Source organism: Drosophila simulans, chromosome 3L (assembly GCF_016746395.2).
Source record: "Drosophila simulans strain w501 chromosome 3L, Prin_Dsim_3.1, whole genome shotgun sequence".
Taxonomy (NCBI): domain Eukaryota; kingdom Metazoa; phylum Arthropoda; class Insecta; order Diptera; family Drosophilidae; genus Drosophila; species Drosophila simulans.
The window spans coordinates 1683090-1703454 of NC_052522.2; the positions used below are offsets into that span (position 1 = coordinate 1683090).

At 48.3% G+C, this 20365-nt stretch overlaps 4 protein-coding genes across 7 annotated transcripts; 1 reads left to right on the forward strand and 3 right to left on the reverse strand.

The window, feature by feature from the left end:
* Positions 1-3: 3 nt before the first annotated feature.
* Positions 4-15744, reverse strand: LOC6736393 (protein draper). Of its 4 annotated transcripts, XM_016170458.2 has the most exons (12): positions 15144-15744; positions 8467-8700; positions 8245-8408; positions 8055-8180; positions 4447-4693; positions 3229-4268; positions 2519-2725; positions 1945-2445; positions 1569-1874; positions 1363-1509; positions 1241-1273; positions 4-1122 (listed from the first exon to the last, which is right to left on the reverse strand). In XM_016170458.2, exons 2-12 carry the CDS (start codon positions 8565-8567, stop codon positions 866-868), a joined length of 3129 nt encoding a protein of 1042 aa, XP_016029898.1. In that variant the 5' UTR covers positions 8568-8700; positions 15144-15744; the 3' UTR covers positions 4-865. The 4 variants fall into 4 exon arrangements, with proteins under 4 accessions (XP_016029898.1, XP_039150122.1, XP_039150123.1 ...); XM_039294188.2 differs by lacking the exon at positions 1241-1273 and having other exon boundaries at positions 15144-15743; XM_039294189.2 differs by lacking the exons at positions 3229-4268; positions 4447-4693 and having other exon boundaries at positions 15144-15740.
* LOC6736394 lies at positions 4710-8031 on the reverse strand. The gene has a single exon (XM_002083230.4). It carries the CDS (start codon positions 7528-7530, stop codon positions 5251-5253), a length of 2280 nt encoding a protein of 759 aa, XP_002083266.1. The 5' UTR covers positions 7531-8031; the 3' UTR covers positions 4710-5250.
* Positions 8837-10098, forward strand: LOC6736396. Its single transcript, XM_002083232.4, has one exon. It carries the CDS (start codon positions 9018-9020, stop codon positions 9918-9920), a length of 903 nt encoding a protein of 300 aa, XP_002083268.2. The 5' UTR covers positions 8837-9017; the 3' UTR covers positions 9921-10098.
* Positions 15745-15834: 90 nt separating the features above from the next.
* LOC6736397 (WD repeat-containing protein 35) lies at positions 15835-20341 on the reverse strand. Its single transcript, XM_016170457.3, has 9 exons — positions 20123-20341; positions 19960-20071; positions 19332-19768; positions 19102-19276; positions 18477-19049; positions 18324-18427; positions 17963-18261; positions 16207-17907; positions 15835-16138 (listed from the first exon to the last, which is right to left on the reverse strand). The coding sequence occupies exons 1-9, from the start codon at positions 20144-20146 to the stop codon at positions 15946-15948; spliced, it is 3618 nt and encodes a 1205-aa protein (XP_016029901.1). The 5' UTR covers positions 20147-20341; the 3' UTR covers positions 15835-15945.
* Positions 20342-20365: the final 24 nt, after the last annotated feature.

Genomic DNA, 20365 nt, shown 5'->3' on the forward strand with positions numbered 1-20365 from the left:
ATATTTTTACATATTTGTATTATCATCTTTATTATCCTCGTTTCTCTCAAGATCAAATGTGTGTATATGAAGATAACATAACGCAGTTCAGGGTAAAGTTATATGGGTTAACGTTGACACAATCATAATGTTCCAATATTTGAACTACTTTTTAAAATTTGATCTAGAATCTAATATGAGTTTTATACAATTTTGGCCAAATGTTTCCTTCTTACAAAGCATCAGCATTAAATTTGGATAACAATTAATTTTACGATATTTTACGGCATTTTAAATAGTCTATCAATGCCTTATGTGATCTCTATAAATGTATTGTTTATGCACTCTAAAAATAAGTTTCTTATTAAAAATATAAATACCATATACTTAAGCTATTGATTTCAATCTGTATATGCATGGGTTCGATTTAAAATTATTGCAACCTCCGATCCGAGTTTGCCTCACAGGCACTCTGCACTTTTACCAGGAAGAGGTGTTGTAGGTACTTAATTTAATATGATTTCACTTAGGGAGTTAGTCGCCTATATGAGCATAAATGTCAGTACAATTTGGGTCGAATGAAGGAGACATTTACAAAAGTGAGGACCTCTGCTGGGTTGTAAAGGGCCCCTAAATAATAATTTACAATTGGTTGAGCTGACATGGCTTTGCTGAACGAGAATACAAAAAGACAATTACATATCGAATGCAAGACAAATGCTACCCTACACAGAAATACATAACAGCATGAACTGAAGTTCTAGGAAACAACTTAAGCTAAAGACGTTACGTACTCAGTTGGGCAATTCTTACCCTACACACATAGACAAATTAAAATATGATGGCTTAAAATCTAACCAGCGTGTGAAATGACTGTTCCGGCTGCCTACTTGCGAAATTCCGGACTGGAACTGGGCGACGCCGTCGATACGTTGTCCAGGTTGGTATTCGTGTTGTCGAAGCACTCGTGCTGTGGCTCCGGTTCCGTAGGCGGCAGCGGTTTGTTCAGCAGCACAGTCATGTTCTTCACGTTGCTGGGCTTCTCCTCGTCTTGGTTGATGTTGAGCATGGCGTCGTTCATGCGGTGGTAGTGCGGCTTCTGCGAGGTGCTGGGTCGTGAGTAGTCCAGGTGATCGTATTCATCTAGCGTATAGAATTCAGACAATTAGATTGTTGTTGCCTTAAATTGGTCTTATAAACACTGGACATGAGTGAGGACGAACAATGCACTACACGGAATGGTTCTTTAACACTGGCTTACCCTCGGGAAACAAAATCTTGCTATATATTTTCACTGATTCATGCCGTAATGTGTGCAAATGTGGAGTACATAGTTAGTTGTGAAGTTACTAAGCCTGCCTGTGTAAAGGTCTAATGACATACCGGGATCCTTGTAGCCCTCCTTGTGCTTGATCTCATCGTAGACATGCTCCTCCTTGAGGGATTCGTTGTACACAATCGGATTGGTCTGGTCCGCGTTCAGGTTCTTCGTTATCAGGTCGTGGTTGTAGTTGATCGAATAGCTACCCACTGTGGAGGCAATGTACTATGAGGCACTGACACAAAATATTGTGCTCTAAACATCTTACCCCTGCCACTGGCATTGCAGTCATCGCCGTAGTCCGTGCTCATCGTGCTCCTCTGGTCAAAGTTGTTCATCTTGGAACGCATATTGTTGGGCAGGAGACGCGTGTCCGCCTGCATGCCGTACACGGGATTGTCGAAATTGTGGTTGGGCGGCCAGCTCGGGGGATTCGTATCATGGGTGTAGTGTACATGGGCGATCTCGGTTTTTAGATTGGACACCCGTCGACGGTAGTAAATGAACACTGCGAAGATTATGCACGCAAACAGGGTCATCAGGACTAAGGTCAGAGCTACACTCGCCCGGCTCGCTGCAATTAAAAATGAATGACATGAGTTAGTAATGTTGCGGAATATATCCTTATCAATGATTTATCTTACAATTTTCGCTTTGGTCTGCAACACGTTGGGAGGCGATTAGCTCGTCGCAGTTATCGCCGGTGTAACCACTCCTGCACACACAACCGTGGGCCGCATGGCACTGGAAATTGGCAGACGGACACTCGCAGGTATTCATGCAGTGCTCGCCGTAGAATCCCTCCGGACAGACCTCATCGCACCGTGTGCCTGACCAGCCGGTCTCGCAGATGCACATACCGTCGGCCTTGCGGCAAACCTTGTGGTGCACGCACCGGCAGCGCTGGGCGCATCCTTGTCCGTAGGTGTCTGTGGGACAGGACTCGTTGCAGTTGGCACCTGTCCACCCTGGCAGGCACTGGCACTGGCCGGTAACGTGGTTGCACTCGCCGCCGTGCTCGCAGTTGCACTTGAGCTTGCAGCCGGGTCCGTATAGTCCGGCAGGACATGGGTGCTCGCAGGTGAGTCCTATGTAACCCGTGCGGCAGAGAATTTCACCTGTGATGTGATCGCAGCTCTTGTTGCCTGAAGTGTGAGTATATGTGAGTATTTGGGTGTGTTTTGCTTTGGCCTTGCATTCTTATCCAATAAAGCTTACCATGGAGGATCTCCGGGCAGCGTTCCTTGCATTCCATGCCGTAGAATCCAGGTGGGCAGGGTTCCGCGCAGTCGGCACCAGTCCATCCGGGTGAGCAGATGCAGTTACCGGAATCGGGATCGCAGGAGGAGTTATTCAGGCATCTGCAAACTTTATCACAATTTTCACCATAGTAACCGCTCCGACAGTTGGTCTCGCAATGAACGCCTTGGGTTGTTCGATCGTTGGGCATCATACAAGGACAACAAAAACCAGGAACACAAAGGTGCAGAACCAGAAAAGCAAATTAAATTGAGGAAATGAAACGTGGCCATGCAAAATAGGTGCGATAGATGCAAAAATGAAAGTAATGAGTTCAGTGCGCACTAATAAGGGTACAAGATGGTACTGATTAACGTGTTATAAGTAGATTTACACTTCATATTAAATATTTAATGGAAAACTGCCTTCTTTATATCAACAGTTTGCTTTAAAAAAGGAAACAAATTTTAAGGGGTTACTTAATTACTGTTAGAAGAAAATCATGCAAGCTCTACCATTTTTTTAAAGTATTCAAGAATAAGAATACCATTCTCTAATTGAACTGAATTGAATCACTGATTTTTTTATGATTTTAGATCGGAGCAACCTATAAATCTCGCTAATGATAACAGTGTTCTATGAACTTGATGAGGTGAATTCAATGAGGTATATAGAAATCCCGCTAGTACCTCCCCAATCCTGCTTGCACACGCATCTTCCATTGGTGGCGTCGCAGGCCAGGCTATTGTTAAAGTCGCACTGGCACTTCTGGGCGCAGTCGTGTCCGAATTTTCCGGTATCGCACTTCCGTTCGCACCGCTCGCCCGTCCAGCCGGCGGCGCAGGTGCAGCTTCCGTTCTGCGGATTGCAGGCGGCGTTGTTGTGGCAGTCGCACACCTTGGCGCAGTCGTGTCCGAAGTGGTTCAGATCACACGGCCGGTCGCACTTGATGTTCTTCCATCCGGCCGTGCACAAACACTGGCCCGTCTCCGGCTCGCACTTGGCTCCGTTCTGGCAGTCGCAGCGCAGGGCGCAGTCCTGACCAAAGGTGCCCGGCTCGCAGCTCTCCTCACAGGTGGGTCCGCGCCAGCCCGGCGCACACAGACACGTACCATTGACCGGCGAGCACTTGGCTCCATTCTTGCAGTTGCAGGTCAGCTCGCAATTCGGGCCGTAGCGCAGGAAGGTGCAGGGTCTGGTGCACTGAGCACTACTCCATCCGATGCTGCACTGGCACTTCCCCGTCTCAGGGTGACACAGATCCGTGTGCTCCATGTCGCACTCGCAGGTGCGGTTACAGTCCAGCCCGTACTTGTCCGCCTCGCAGATCCGCTCGGCACACTTGGCACCCGTCCAGCCGGGATTGCAGATGCACGTTCCGTTGGCCCGATCGCACATGGCATCGTTCGCGCAGTCGCAGGTCATGCTGCAGTTGAATCCGTACGTGTTCAGCTGACACTCGTCGAAGCAGCGTTCCCCGCGATATCCGGGCGGACACTCGCACTTGCCGGTGATGTGGTGGCAGGGCGCTCCCTTGTAGCACTCGCAGCTCTCTTGGCATCCCGGGCCGTAGCTGCCCACCGGACACTTGTTCGCACACACGTCGCCCGTCCAGCCCGGATTGCACATGCAGGCCCCGGTCTCCGGCTGGCACTTTCCGTCGTTCTGGCAGGGACAGTCCTGCTGGCACTGGGCGCCATGCTTTCCGTCCGGACATCGCATATCGCATCTAGTTGGAGCGGAGTATTAGTATGGGTTTTGCGTTGGAGCAGGAGCAAAATGAAACGTAGGATGCAACGGCCTTAGATCACAGCCACGAAAAATATTGATTGCATTCTACGATTCATTTTAATCCTAATCCTCGGCCAGAAGCTTGTGCCGCCAAAGACGCCTCCCCGTCCACTTACAGGGGACCCGTGAAACCGGGCGCACACTGGCATTCGCCGGACACGTGGTGACACTTGCCGCCGTTCTCGCATCGGCACTTCTCCAAACAGTTGGCCCCGAAGAAGCCCTCCGGACAGGTGTCCGCGCAGCGTGCTCCGGTGTAGCCCTTGGCGCACTCACAGTCGCCTGAAAAGGGCTCACATACCGCGTTGTTCAGGCAGTCGCACTGCATCGAGCAGTTCCGGCCATACCAGCCGGGTGGGCAATCTACCGAAGAGTGACACAAACTTGGTTAGCTGCGTTTACGGATCACAAGGTACGGGTTCGACAGTTAGTTGCTTTTTTCTTGCTTTTGCCTTTTGCTTGCTAGCCACGGGAAACCCAGGAGCCGGAAGAAGTTCCGCTCCCGGAACCTCCCGTTTTGGTGGAGGGAATTAGTGACCGAAGGCCTGCTTGCACCTGGATAACTGAGCCGGAGTGAACTGCATGGGTGTGTGAGACAGTGGAGTGTAGGTTGTGGGTGGTCGGGTTAGATTTCGGGTCAAGATGGCATTAAACAAAAAACAAACAAAAGCTACAAAGCAACATATAACATATAGCAGAAATACAGCTAGAGAGACACTACGTGCAGATCTTTGGTAGTCCAAAAATAGAATGCCCTTGCAAAGGCTATAAACTATATATAAACCTTAATAATAATCTGGTTCTTAAATATTATTTCGACTAGAATAGCATATGGTTTTCAGACAAATTTATCATTTCCTTTTTGCTGATCGTAAAAACATTCAATTTTGATGACAATTAAAAAGCCCGCGAGCAGATTATTAATCCATTCGCCTTTCTTTCATGAAGTAGGAGTGCCTGTTGCTCGTCCCCGGCAGAAAAACGTGAGCTCGGAACTCGTCTATGTTGAATTCGTTGGGCTTGTAGACAAAAGGTTCCTTGATCACCGACACTGAACTGACTTTTTTTACTAGCTCTTCGACCGGAGATGCGACCTTGGTCACTTTCTTTGTGATGCCAAGCATCTGCCAAATATCGTACTCCGACTCCTCCGTTACCAGCGACTGCGCCGCCAGGCTTTGGACACTTGGCGATGGGGTCGGACAGAACGGCAAGCACTCCTTCTTCTTTGCCATGTCGTTCTCTACCTTCTGCACCATCGGATGCTTCAGCGTCTTGGCAAACTCCAAGACGTCGGCAATGCTGGGGAAGCGCTGAGTATCGGTGACAAAGCCGTTTCCGCCCAAGAAGATGTTTCGCCTGACTGCCACGTTCGCCTCGAACTCCTCTTGCTCGTCCAAGTCGCAGTCGCGACAGTCAAAATGAGTAACCTTCATGTTGGCGGTGAGGGCACATATAAGTTTTGTGCCCATCTTCGGGCCTAAAGGAATGGCCACCATTATTAGCCGACGTAATGGATCGTGATGACGCAGAAGATCGCCTAGTTGGTCCACAATTGTCCGAGGATTCGCCTCGATGCCGGATACATTAAGCTCCTCCACATGCTCGGTGCCCTTGATGCCGTTGCACAAGATGGACAGGGAGTCGCCGCTCAACTTGTTGTGGGCCAATCCGAGATACTCCAGTCTGGTGAGGTTCGATCGCTGCAGTGCCTCTCCGATAGCCGACATGGCCCGCGTGTCCAGTCGGTTGTACTCCAGCTCCAGGGACCTTAGCATTTGCGGCCGCTCCAGCAGAATTCCCAGCTCGGGGCCACAGTCGTCCGTCATCTGGTTGTACCCAAAGTCCACCACCTCCAGCAAAGGCAATACGCGCAGAGCCCGGCACACGGTGTATAGCTTAAAGCTATTAAGTCTGCTGTTTCGAAGCCGGAAGATCTGCAGCTGCTGCAGTGCCACTAAACCTCTAGCCAGGCGAACCATGTCCTTGATCGAAAAGAGCACGTTCCGCTTGTGGTACTTCCTACCCAAAGCCGGACCCAGAAACTCCAGGTTCAACGATACCAGGTTGACAAAGTGGCGCACAAAGCTAAGATCGATGTGGACGCAGTCCTCCTCCGGATATTTTAACTGTTGTAGATGCGTCAGATATCTTTGCTTGTTGCGTTTGTCCAAAACCTTGTCGTCGCCATCGTCCGGTTCCGGCTCCACGCGGATATCGAAGGTGCCTTTTATTCGCTGATTTCGCTTCTTTTTCTTTCGCGGCTCTGGTTCCTTGGGCTTCCGCATCTCGGACCGACGTCGCCTGCGCTCCTCGTGCTCCGCCTCCCTGGCCGCCTTTAGATCCCGCAATCGTTGTCGGGCAACGTTCCGTTCATGTCGACGCTTGCGACGCTCGTTGCCGGAGTCATCTTCATCGTCGGAAGCATTCAGCGTAAATTTTGTATTGAATCCAATAGCCCTATTCTGTTCAGAGGCGAAGGAACCCGCCCCCTCCTCTTCTTCCTCCCCCTCCTCATCACCGTCTTCGGGTGTCATTGGCTCATCACTGGAGATTTCTATGCCACCGGACTCCTCGGAGGATATTTCCGGCTCCGAGTCGTCTTCCTCACGTTTTGTTTTCCGGAAGGCATACTCCGACAGCGGCTGCAGGTGCCGAATGTCCATGAAGCGAACATGATCCTTTATCAGCACGGCTAGTTCGGTCATCTCTTTCTCTGGCCAAAGGGCGGCCGGACAGGCCTCCACCAGCTCCATGTACTTCAGGCTCAGTCCCTTGCCGCGCCAGTCATAATCCTGCAACCCCTTCAGTGCAAGGCATGTCTCGGAACTCTTAGCTAAGACCACCCGCCTCCAGTAGCTCGCATCCTCTACGGAGTAGCACTCGCGCAGAGGCAGATCCACATCGAGGGTATCGTAGTGGGCGCGCATCCTTCGCGGATCTTGGAGCACGTCGTCGGGCACGTTGGCATTTCCACGTTTAGCCATCTGTCGGACGCACAGATCCGCCAAAGTGGGCACTTGGTCGGCATCATTAAACGCCTCTGCGAAGATTTCCCGATTACGCTCCGAGAGTAAATTCCGATTGGCGGTCAGGGGCGGCTTGTAAAGCTGGTACACGGCCAGCATGACCGGATCATTCGGAATACTCAAGCTATTGGTGTTCGGCAGCGGCAGGTAATCTGAGTCCTCATCCTCCATCCTACGTTCCAAGATGTGTGTGGTGTAGAGCTTTTTATGGTATTTTTTATTTTTCCTATTTTTTTTGTTTGTATGCTTTTTGTTTGACTTTAATGTGTTGTCATATTGGAAGATTATTTTCTTCTGGCTTAAGTTGGGTTTTTTTTTGGGTCTGAGAATCGACTAAGGCTGTATCAAAATTTGCATAATATATTAGAGTCGGTTTCTACGTATCAGCTCTGCGCTGTTCGAAGGTCTGAAAGTACTTTAAATAATAAAATCTACACTCGAGCGGAAGATCAGTTCTGCCCACAGTAAATTTCTAATCTTTGCAAGGGCATTTAAAACTACAGAGCTTCAAAGCTGCTTAAGTGATTACACAAGCTCTTATCTACGGGGCTCGGCTCATCGCAGGCAATACGGGAATATTATGAACTTGAAGTTTCAAAATTCAAAACCCCTGTTTCTGGGATAAGCCGAACCCTTGGAACACCCAAGGCGATTCATTAGGGACAAATTACGATTAGCTTAAGGGATCAACGAACTTATATCGCAGGCGGGTCCTCCGTAACCATGATCGCACTTGCACTTCTCCGGGGAGATGCATCTACCGTGCTGGCAGGGTTCCGAGCAATGCGGCACGCATTCTCCTGCGCTTGCGATGTAGCCATCTAAAAGCGGTTAAAAGTGGTAATATGTAAAGTAAAGTCAAACATCCAGAAATTCCCAACTCACCACAACAGTCCCTCACAATACGGTTCTTCGCAATCGTCTTGGTTTTGTTGACCACTCGGTGTTTAATGCGATAGGTGGAGCACCTCGGCGGGAATGTGACGCACCAGGTGGAGCCCCGTTCCTGGAACGATTGCAGTTCTGTGTAGACCACGTCTACGTTATACCTAAAGGTAAAAGTATCTATTAATTTAGTTCATTTGTCGTGACAGGGGATAAGCTTACAGTTCTCTTCTTTTGCAGATGTTGGGTCCATCCAGATCTTTAAGATCCGCCTGAGCCAGTACCAGCTGGGCCAGGCAGGCCATGAGGATTACCCGCAACATGGTGGCAGTGATTTCCAGGTCCTGGAATGAGTTACTCGTACTGATGCAGCTTCACTGGCGGATCACATTGAACTGATAATAACAGTCAGTATTAACTAAAGGATGACTCAAGCCGCGATTAAATCGAATTCAACTGCAAGAACAAAGAGAGAATGAGTTTCACTAAATCAGGCTTTCTCCGTATGATTTTATATACTACCAATATACATATAAAAAGGCATATATACATGTTTCTGAAAAGGGCTAGATTTAATCGTTAGAAAACACACATAGTATTTCCCGTCGGATACAATGGGTCGTAGCCACCTGTCCAGGGTAGTCCAGTCTAAATGTAGAAAATTTCCAACACAGCCAGAAATTGAAAGCTGCTCAATAAGTATCTGGGAAACTATATCCCTAGAGGTGCCAGGAATCCGATTATAGTGTAAAACAAGAGCGCAGCAGGAGAGGATGCACAATCAACGTTCACCCTTCAATGGAGGCCCGGGAGGATTCGGAGCCAGTGCCTTCAACTTCAATGCACCACAGTTCGGCGACGCCGCTGGGTTCTCCGAGGGTCTCAACGGGATGCCCTTTCTGGGCAAGATGCCCGCCAAACCGATGATGCGCTCCATTAGCCGCCAGCGCTCTCTGATCGATGGGGCTGGGCTACCCAGGATGCCGTCACCTCTTCCCGCGATGGCCCAGCAAATCTTGAGCGGAGGCGGAGTGGGACGTGGCCAACGCTACCCAGTGCCACCCATTTCCAGTTACTATGGACACTACGAGGGCGACCTTTCGATGTCTTCACTGTCGAAGCTAAAGAACACCCCCTCACCCCCTCAGACACAATGGCAGGAGCATGAAGCACCGCGTATAGCCGCACTTTCAGAAACCGACTCCGAGAGCGACCTATGCAGTCAGCAGGCGAGCGCAAAATTGTCTGTATCCCGCTGGCGCCGTGCCATCAACTACGTAACGTCCACTCTGCCGGAGCAGCGTCGCCAACGCCTGGAGGTGATAACCAAGCGCTGTGGACAGTCGGCTATCGCCAAGCATCTTCTGTTGCTGCTGCATCTGATCGCCCTGGTGGTGGTTGTGTGTTTCCGCCAGGTCGCGCGACTTGGATGGCTCTGCGGCGACATTCGCTATCGCCTGGGACGCACCAAGTACCAGTCGCGCAGCTACCTGCGCCAGATGCTGTGGCGGCTGGCCATTGCCAAGGGCAACGACACCTTTCTCTTTCTAATCGTGGTGCTGGTGACGCCCTGGCTATTCCTTCTCAGCCTTGTGGGCTTCGCCATATCCTTCGTCTTTTCCTTGAGGACCGCGTTGGCAGGGGGTGTCCGTCATCTCAACCGGCGCGTATTTTAGACCATAAGTGGAGGGAAAAGGCTGGAGTAGCAGCACCCAGAAGCTCCTTCGCCCCAAGTATTAGACAGACTTTTCACACAATGACACTAAAGCAGCGCATTCCACAAAATAAAACAAGACACAGAAAGAAGAAACCACCTGAATTTTAAATATATTTTGTGTTGCAGCAACAAAGAAACATTTGTGTTTTCATGGATTCAGGCTTGGGTTTATATTCCGTATAGCATTATTGCATCATTCCCCATTTCGAATGTTGTTTTCATTCTGGAAGATTGCAATCCGCTCAAAGGTGTTAAATATCTGGCCATCTGCTTATGTGTGATCTGATCGATAAATCGCAAAAGTATTTATTTGTTTACAGCTTTATCCGCTCGCTGGCCACTTGTTCGCCACTCATCAGACCCATTTATTGTGTGTATTATTTCTGCCATTTATTCTGCACGATAAATATGGATGTGAACAAATCAAAACGAAAACATTTCCGCCGCTCATGGGGCAGAACCGCAGATTGTGGGCCTTTGTTGTTCATGCTCTCTGTAATTTCACTTTCAATTGCATCCCGCCAGCAAAAAGCCCCATCTGTAGTATATTATATGATTCACTGGCCACCGACAGTCACATCTGCGTTCCACGGCACATGAAAAGCGCTCAGTGACTCGGGAAAATCCAGGAGAACCTCCTCCAGTTTCCATTCAGTGCCCCAGGGCCTACTTCACAAGTGTCCAGAGGTCGCCTCTGGAATTTCTCGAATTTCAACCCAACATGGGGCTAAGAGATATTGAGAACTTGTCATTAATTATGTCAAGTCTACGTGTGAACTGGGCCAAGTAATGTCCAAGCGTGGTTTACAATTACCAGTGACCCATCAACAATGGATTGCATAAACGTGGATCGCTATCTGTAAAATTACCCATGCCGAACCATTTGCAATTGATGCCAGCACTGATTTTCAGGAAATAAAGATCCACTTTTAATATTAAACATTAAGTTCACAATAATATACGAAATTATCTATGACAATCGCGGACAAAAGAGAGCTCTTTCTTTCGGTACTTGGTTATTTGGAACTGACATGAAGCACGGGCCAGCCATGTCTGGTCAGTTGGAAAGTACCTACAATTATCTGGGCGATTGTCGTGATCTACAATCTGTATTTATATTGCAAAGATAATTGCTGGCTTCATTTCTTGCCAGCGAGAAATCTGATTCACTTAATCGCACGGCAGGTGCTCCCCTAACTCATCAGAAAGTGGTATTTGCCAAGGTCGCCATTAGCCAGAAATCGCGTGATGAACTGCCAACGGCGCCAAATAAATTTTAGACGAGAAATTTTTTGAAACGCAGTGTTAATAAAATGTTCAAGTTTTAGAGCAGATCGTGAATGTGTTCGTCCTTTTAGATACTTACTACAATCCTAAAAATAGCCAACACTGAAACGATAATAAACATCTGGGGCAATATAAATTTAAGTAGACAGAGATAACCACTTGGCAACCCCTCGACTTTGCTCAAGAGATTACAAGTGATAAGGGCGGATGATAAGAACGCCGCAGGCGTTCCCCCTCCAACCCAACAGCGATTAGGTTCACTGATATTTGTTCTGTTGTAGGTGACTAATTTAGCCTCTCTATATATAAGCAAATCCACGGAACGGAAGGTGCGTAATCCGGTCATGGACAAACACTAATAGAATAATACCAAATCATCCCGTAACATCGTACATATAAATTACGATGGACAACGAAATCGTGCGAACCCAACAATCTGGACTAATTCACTTTGCATTTTGAATGCTAAATAACGATTAGCAGAGTCCACGTTTTTAAAACAAAGTATAAACCTTTGGAATCAAAAATATTAACCATAAACTAGAGTGTTACTCTAACCCATTGTCATTAAGTTTCATTTTGCCACTTAAGGAGCAAATAAACTCGTATCTTCCCTTCCGCATATGTAGATAATATTAAAATGCGAACTTGCACGAGACAACGAGCTTACACTCGCAATTTACTTATTTGTTTACACGCCTGATTGCTGTTTTAATGAGCTAAATAAATATGTCGTGGATGAGTCACCTTAGGCTAAACAATGCTAGACTATAGTCTATAAACTATACGGATCTGTTAGTTGTATAATCGGCGAGTGTGCGAGATTTTTCAATGGAAAACGTGTTCGGCACAGTTTGTTTTATCGAGTATCGAATCCATTCACCATTCATCGATGCCGCATGCCCAGCATCTGTTCCGATGCTGAGTCACTTGGATTTCATTCACAAAAGTCTCTGGCTAAGGCTCGGATTTTGCTCAGAACTTCGGGTCAAATCGCAGGTTTGTATTTCCGCCCTTTCCCAACATGTGTGTACTTGTGGCACACCTCATGTTTGCTGCAATATCATATCTCGCCCTTATCTGCGCCCAGTATTGGACAAGCAGAAACAACCCGATGATTCGCACTGATTGTGGTTCTTAATCGGAAGGGGCCAGCGAAGAGTTGAGGAAGTTCCAAATGAGGACCATAAAGTGTTAGCACATGTATTAGGAGATTGATTAGAAGTATGTTACGAGTCTATTTCCGCTGACAGTCTGTCTACGTGCCCTTATAAGTATTTGGAATGTATGTATACATAGGTACTTATATATGACTAATTCCCTGATTTTCGATGAAAGCTATCGAAAGAAATTACACTCAAGTGGATCGTGCAAACAAAAAGCTGCGGAATACTTTCGGACTAAGAAGAAAGCTTTGTTGATCAAAAATCAATGGGATTCATCTATTTCATTCAATTTAGAATCATATTTTATGAAGTATAAGCATTGCCTATTTTCGTTCCAATTTAACATCCATCAGAGCTAAGAATAGGTATTGTATTGTGTATATTTTTGGGTGTATTTTCAATTGAAACTGCAAAATGCATATGTAAGCATCTGGATTTGAGTTGGGTTAATATAATCATAAGCATAAGGGGAAAATGAGCCAGATATTCTTCAACTTCAAGTACTGCGCACTTGATAAAGGCTAAACAAAGATTGTCGCTTCCCGCTCCATGTAAACAGAATTATTCTACATAAGAGGAGCTCTCCACTTGAGCTGTACTTTGGATAGCGAAATCAAAGTCGAATTTACTGAATCCACATCTACAATAACCGCAACGCATATTTTTGGCGTTCAGTGGGCAATTCAACGCCTTGGCAAAGCAGATTTGGCATAAACAATTGTAGAAATAATAAACGATTTTAATGGCAAGAAATTGATTTGGTATGAAAGCAAGTTGTTCAGGATCAGGAAATTGAGACAATGCTATTATTGCAAGAATATTAGTTTGCACGAGGTCAAGGGTCTTACATTTGTGAACAACTTAAATGCTAGGCCAATCAAAACATTCAGTGAACAGTCTAATGCAAGCAAAGGGTTCTCATTATGGCAGTTAGCTGCCATAATGAAGTATCTGAGCTATTAATGTATAACCACGTCAGCCGCAGAACCAGTGACTTCAGCTGTTTCGTATTCATTTCACAGGTGAGCCCACACTCAACACCTCAGTTGGAATTGGCCAATTAGCGGGCGAAGCTCGGATTTCTAGCCCGAATTCGGATAGAGCTAGAAGCTTTCTCGATTGATTCAGCGAAGAGAACCGATTTCAGCTGAAAACCAAGCAAACATGTGTATATTATTCTAGTGGAAAGGCACCCACACATTGCAATGCAGACAGACGAGCCAGAATTATGCATAATCATCAGCAAAAGCGAAATGCACTTGCAACAATACGGAGAAAGCAAAGGAAAATGTTGGATAATGCAAACCCAAAGCGAAAACATAGAGAACAGAGACTGTCGCAATCATAAGGGGAAAACGAACATCCCGACTCATGGGTTGTCCTCTAACCACCGCCCAATTGGACAAGAAACCCCACGAGGTTGCATCCCAGTCACTCCCTGCTACTCCACCCAGCATTATCAGTAAAGCTGAGTAATCATGGCGACGACAAAGCCCGGCTCCATAAAGGAACCTGAACAGACATTGTAACATGTATGGTATGGTATGATATGATACGATATGAGGGTGGGGAGAGCGCACCTCTGAGTGCCGTTTCAGCTTTTAATTTTGCAATGGCTCGTGGGGTCTTTTCGCTGTGCATTGCATTTCGAAGCGAAGCCCTAAGCAGGCGGCATTGTTCATTAAATCACGTATGATAATAAAAATCAAGTTCCATTGCCAGTGTCAGAAATATAAGGCTGAGCTGGAAATCGCTTGGTTAAGGAAACTGTGTGAAAAATAAAAATGCTTTGTATGAGAAATATGATCGCAGTTTGTTCCATACTTATTTAATGAATTCTTTAAAAACCAACAAAGGTATCTAAATTCTAATTTGTGGGCATTCCCATATTCAAAAGTAAAAGGAAATGTCGCTGAACTGATAGCTTAATCAGCACTCATAAGGAATCAAACGCAATAAAATTTTTTGCGACTTGATATACAATATTTTTAAATTGCACAAAATTCATTTAAAAGTGTGCAATATACGAAATGATTAGACTGTACACACATTGAATGTACATGCATTTGCATTCATATGCATTCGAAAACCATTGAATTCCTTTAAAAAAAAACCCATAACGTACGCTTTACAGATGCTCGACTGTATTTCACTGTGGATCTCATCTGGAAGGAACTGCAGCTGTGTGCGTTAGTTAGGAAATTTCGATGTGTGTGAGTTTATGCTGGCTGGGTTTTCATTTGATCCGTCTGCGTTGTTGTTGTTGCGGCTCTGACAGCTGGAAGCTTCTTTCTGGAAACTGGAAAGAATCCACAAGATGCGGGTTTCCAGGGGACGAGGTGGTGGTCGATGAAAGAGAATTTTGCATGACAGATATAAAGATACATGCATGAGATACTAAGAAGAAGAAGTCGACGAAAGCGCAAAACCAAAGCCAAAGAAAGGCCATTAAATTGTGCGAAAGAGAAACCAGAACAGGTTTAACTGTTCTTGGTGTGCGCCCAGTAAAAGCGCTAATTGACACGCACACAAGTGCACTACTGCGGCCATAAACAAACCGCTCGTTTGGAAAGAAGAGAGGTGTTAGGAAAAGAGAGCAGACAAAGCTAACTGGAACTTTCGTAAGTCCAGGGGAAATTGCACATTTAACAGAAGAAAACACTTATTTTTAACACCATAACAATGACTAAAATTAACGTAAAACTGCCACGATTGGGGTTAAAACTCACCTTGGCAAGAAGCACGGTGTAAACTGGTTTTCGGTTCTCACTCAAAACAAAGCAAGAATGCACTCGCAATCGAATTCCACTCAATTTACACGTTTACGAAACTTTGGCCATTAAAACCTCGAGAGGATTTGTATTTTTAAATGCTTACAGCGCGTTACCACATATATAGCTATATATAAATATTTGCTATTGTTTTTACTTTCTCACCAACCACAAAAACTTGTTTTCTTTGTCACGACTCTATATTTTGGCACTCTACTCGCAACTGAGCTGATTTAGCAATTAAAATGCAAACCTCTTTGAATAAAAACAATTATTTTTCGTGCACACCACCAACGACAACAATAAGAACAACGGGCGCAACGCACAACAACGCAATTCTTTAATGCACTTAAGTATTTTAGTCGCTCAATTGGAGCTCGTTTCGTTTTCACAAGCACCGCAATTACAATTAACTTTATTTTATATTTGCGTACGCACACCACCGCACGAAGCTGAAATTTATTTAATTTATTTTAAATTCAGCAAGAACGGACAACCGACTTACTTAGCTGCACTCGCCAGTGTGACCGCTTCGCGAGTGTTAGAGGAGGTAGTAGTGTGGCCCTAGCGCACTCCCCAGGAAATATCCACTGTGAACAGTCACTATTCCCACTCTTCCCACTGGTAACACTTTTCACTTGAAAATAAATTTGAATTCTACCTTAAAACTAAATTATTTATTTGCGAAGGAGATAAGCCTGTACCAACTGGGATAAGCAGAAAAACAGCTGGAGTAATTAAACTCTAGTCCCCGCTCAGTTCAGATCTCCACCGTCATGGACACGATCAAACTGTGGCACAGTGGGCAAGCTCGGTGCCTGGAGATCTCGGTGGGAGCTGCGCAGTGGTGGCAGGTGGTGCAGATCCAGATGTTGTTCGTCGGCTGTGTGATGGGTTTCCCGGAGGAGATGCACGCAGGGAAGCGAGCATTGCACTCGGGGCAGGAGGGCGAGCTGAAAGGATCGGTAATCCATGAGTATCATCATTATAATCCCACTTCTGACCACGACCCTTTACTTACCTATCAGGCACTGGCACTCCGCAGGAATAGCAATCCACCTTCTCGCCAGTGGTATCCTCCGGATCGTACTTGGCGAAGATCCCCGCCGCCAACTCCTCGTACCGTTGAAGGGTGGCCTCGGGAAGATGAGCCTGTTGCTCCAACTTCATGAAAGCCTTGGAGCAGGTGCCGAAGGCCCGATCCGCACAGCTTGCCAGAGCCAACAGGCTGTAGATGTGTTCCGGAGGCAGGACGTCCTCGTAGTCGCGCAACCTCACCGCAGTGACCACCGCACTGTGGACGATCCCGAAGCGGAGCTGCCTCTGGGCCAGGAGCATGAAGTGGTAGGCCTCGGCGCAGTGCCACAGCCTCTCGATGGCGGCCGCATCCTCCAGGGCAATGGAGTCCAGTAGGGTGTTCCTGCCGCTGGCGTAGTCGATCTCCGTCGTGGCCACAGCCTTGAGGTGTTCCTCGGCCAGCAGAGCAGCCAGCACGTACAGCTTCTTGATTCTCAGCAGCGGGGCTCGCTTCTCTTGCTCCCGTTCAGCCATTTGAGAAAGCAAGCGAGCTGCGTCTAGATGGCGTCCTGCATTCCTCTGCATCTCGATGGCTTCCTTGAGGCGTCCTTCCTGGAGCAACTGAGCCGCGTGCTTGGCTATGAGCGTTTGGACCTGCGGCAGTTGGAACCTCTGGGCCAGCTCCACAGCCTCGCCCCACTGCCGAAGATTCACGCAGGTGGCAACGGCTGCCTTCTGGTCGCCGAATCGAAGATGGGCTTGAACCGCCTCGGAGCACATGCCCACGGAGGCCAGCATCTCGGCTAGCTTCGGTAGCAGCGGGCTCTTCTCCGGTAGCCGTTCCACGCACTTTTCCAAGTCGTCGAACTGCTCCAAGTGGTACAGAGCCTCCATGTAGCCCTCCAGGTAGTGAGACTTCTCGTAGTACTCCCTGGCACTCTCCCAGGAACGCAGGTTGGCGAAGTGGTGGCCAATTTCCCGCCAAGCGATCTCCATCTGCTGGTCGGACACGCCCGATCCTCCCATTCTGTACAGCTGCACCACGCGGAACCAATCGCAAAGGGTCATGCGCAGATCTATGGCCAGATCGCGACGATCTGCGTCTAGGTAGAGCTTCTCCGCCTCCTCGAACTCGCCGTAGAAGGCTGATATCTCCGCCCTCTGCAGCTCCTTGGAGTGTATGGTGCGCAGTCTCTTGACCAACTTGATGCCCGGGTAGTGGGCACAGCGCACAAAGGCGTTCTCCGCCGTCTCCAGCTCCAGTTTCTTCAACGCAGACTCCGCCAGCAGTCGCCAGAGCCTCGGATGCGGGTTGTCCTCAATGAACTGCTTGGCATCCTCCAGTCCCACGTGCTCCAGAAGATCGTCGGTATCGCGCAGGGACTTTACCCTCAGCTGGATGACATGCGAAGAATTCTGCAGCTCACCCACGCTGATGATGTCGTCCAGCAGGACACTGGTGATCTCCAAGTCCTCGAAGGTGCAAATGTACCCGGAGCAAGACACGGGCTCCTCAGGATCATTGCCCCGGAAGATGTACATGCGCGTTTTCTCCATCAGAGCCAGCAGCAGTGGGTTGTCCTTGGCCCAGCTCACGGCCCAAACGTCCTTGCGCTCCACCCGACTGAAGTTCAATTGGGTCTCCCTGTTGTCGTCCAGGTCGAGCAGGGTCATCACGCCCATGTGGTCGATTATAGCAGCTCGTCTAAGTGAGGAGTATAAATATTACTAGTATCAAGGGCGTATGGTGGACTACCCACGTGGAATTGCAGTTGATAGCCATCTTGTAGACCTTGGAGTTCATCAGGTGGCGGTTCCTCAGAGCCACGTTGGCTATGCTGTACTCGTTGATAGCGCCCGATTCCCTGGCCACAAGGAGCAGCTTCTCGGAGAGTGCCAGGGCACAGATGGGATCACTGATTCCCCGCTGCGTGGAGTGACCATCGCCACTGCTACTGCTCAACATCAGGTCCTTGGCCATCTCCACTCCTGTGGGCGTGTCGTCGATGTGGAACCGCTTCTCCTTGCGCGCCTTCACGTTGTGCAGGGTGGAGGCACTCTGAAAGGAGATCAATGGGGGTGAGTCAATGGGTAACCAGGTTGATGTCTCAAAGTGCCCACCTTGGGTGTGTGGTAGTGCCAGATTAGAATCTCCTCCTGGGACGCTATGGCCACATAGCTCGAGTTGATGCCCACAAAGCAGGGTCTAATATCCGTGTACTTGGCTAAAATAACTGGGATTAGTCCGGAACATCAACCCGTGGATCTACTCACAATCCACGGTGGTGCCAATAGAATTGCAGAGGAGCAACTGGTAGACCCTGTCGTCCGCAGGATTACTGCGGTTCTCCAGGGTGCTCAGCGCAATCTCCTTGATGTTGCTGCTGACACACTCGACGCCCAGGACGCAATGCTCGCTGCTGGATGCCAGGCACAAGGTGGGCTCCACCTCCTTGAGGAAACTCTGATTGGAGACGGTGTTCCAGAAGGTGATCACGCTCATGGGCGAGTCCCTGGTTGCACTGCCGCTGTTCAGGAACACCACGGTCTTCTCGAAGTAACACCAGATGTAGTCCGGTCGGATGTTGGCGAAGTAGATGAACGAGTCCACGGCCATGGCGATGCGTAGCGATTTGCCCTCCCAGCTGAGCGAGGTGATGTCGGTGCCAGGCACCTTCAGAGTGCGGTAGATCTTGCCCAGCGGCGAGTAGAAGCACACCTGGTTGGAGTCGCGCTGCGATGTCGGACTCACCGCGTCCATGGTGGTGCCACAAATGGCCAGCACAGTGCCGTCATGGTTCCACTTGGCGTCCACATTGCGCATGCCAGTGTCAAAGATTGCGGGAGCTAAGGCCAAGTGGGTTAGTTAAGAGTACCTACAACTTGCATCACCTCCTACCGTCGTCATTTTCATTCCTCATGATCTGCACCCTTCCGTTCTCATAGCAAATGGCCAGAACTGGACGCTTTCGGCTCTGGACGACCCTGCCACTGAACCAGCAGATGCTGGCTATGCGGTGACCCCTGGAGGAGGAGCCGCCACTTACGTTCACGCACTGGATGTGCAGCTTCATCTGGAGTACATAATCAAAGTGGGTAAATATGAAGGATAATCAAGCACTAACTTACAGCAAAGTTGCCTTGGTTATCGTACAGATGACACTCCCCGTTGGCCAAGGCAAAGAGGATGAGCCGATTGTCCGGACTCCACTGCACGCCGGTCAGATGGGTGCCCTTGAGTTCCTTGCCGAAGATGCGGTTGCCATCCACTGAGCCCACTATAATCGCCCCATCCTCGTAGACGATGCAGATCCGCGATCCGTCCGACGTCCAGCTCATGCTGGCCACCGTGGACTTCTTCCTGTCGTTGGTCATCTCCTCGTACCAGGATCCCTTGTACAGCATCCACACCATGATCACCCCGTCCGTGTCCGAGGAGGTGAGCTTCTGCTGCGCATCGTTCCAGGTGACCACCCGCACCGACTCCTTGTGGCCATCCAGGGTCTGGTTCATCGACAGATTGGAAACGGCGGCCAGCCCGCCTTTGCTCTGGCCATTGGGAGTGGCTAGAGATGGGCATAAAGTAATGATTAAATCGGAAATAGTAAACTTTCTTTATCTTTATATTGATATTTGGAAATAGTAAACTTCAATGAGTTCTGGGCAATTGAGATTAAACTCGTTCGATTAAGCACAAGGTAGTGATGACCTGTGAAGACCTAGCCAGGTTCTTTCCATCACTGATCGTGGCACTCACCCTGGTCCAGTTTCAGGACCTTGAGCAGCCCATCCGTCCCGGCCACTGCGATGTAGCCCTCCTCCTTGTTCCAGGCGATGCAGTTGAGCTTCACATTGTTGGGTATGGCAATCTGGAGGAGAGACCTTGTAGACCAAGTGTAGTTACCTTAAGTGAAGCCTACCTTTTTGCTGAGGTAAACGAACATCTTGGAGTTGCAAGTGCACTTGGATGCTTTCAGTTATCTTCAACGTTTTTCCGCATTTGCTGTGGCAGCAAAACTAGTTGGTTTCCATGGTGATCCCAACTTCGGTTTGTCAGCTGGCCAAAACCCAAGCCAGTTTTGGGTCCAAAAGGTGGTTCAATTGGTATTGGTGGCAAGTGGCAGTGAGGCACCTGCTGCCACCTGTTGCTATCGATGCACCTG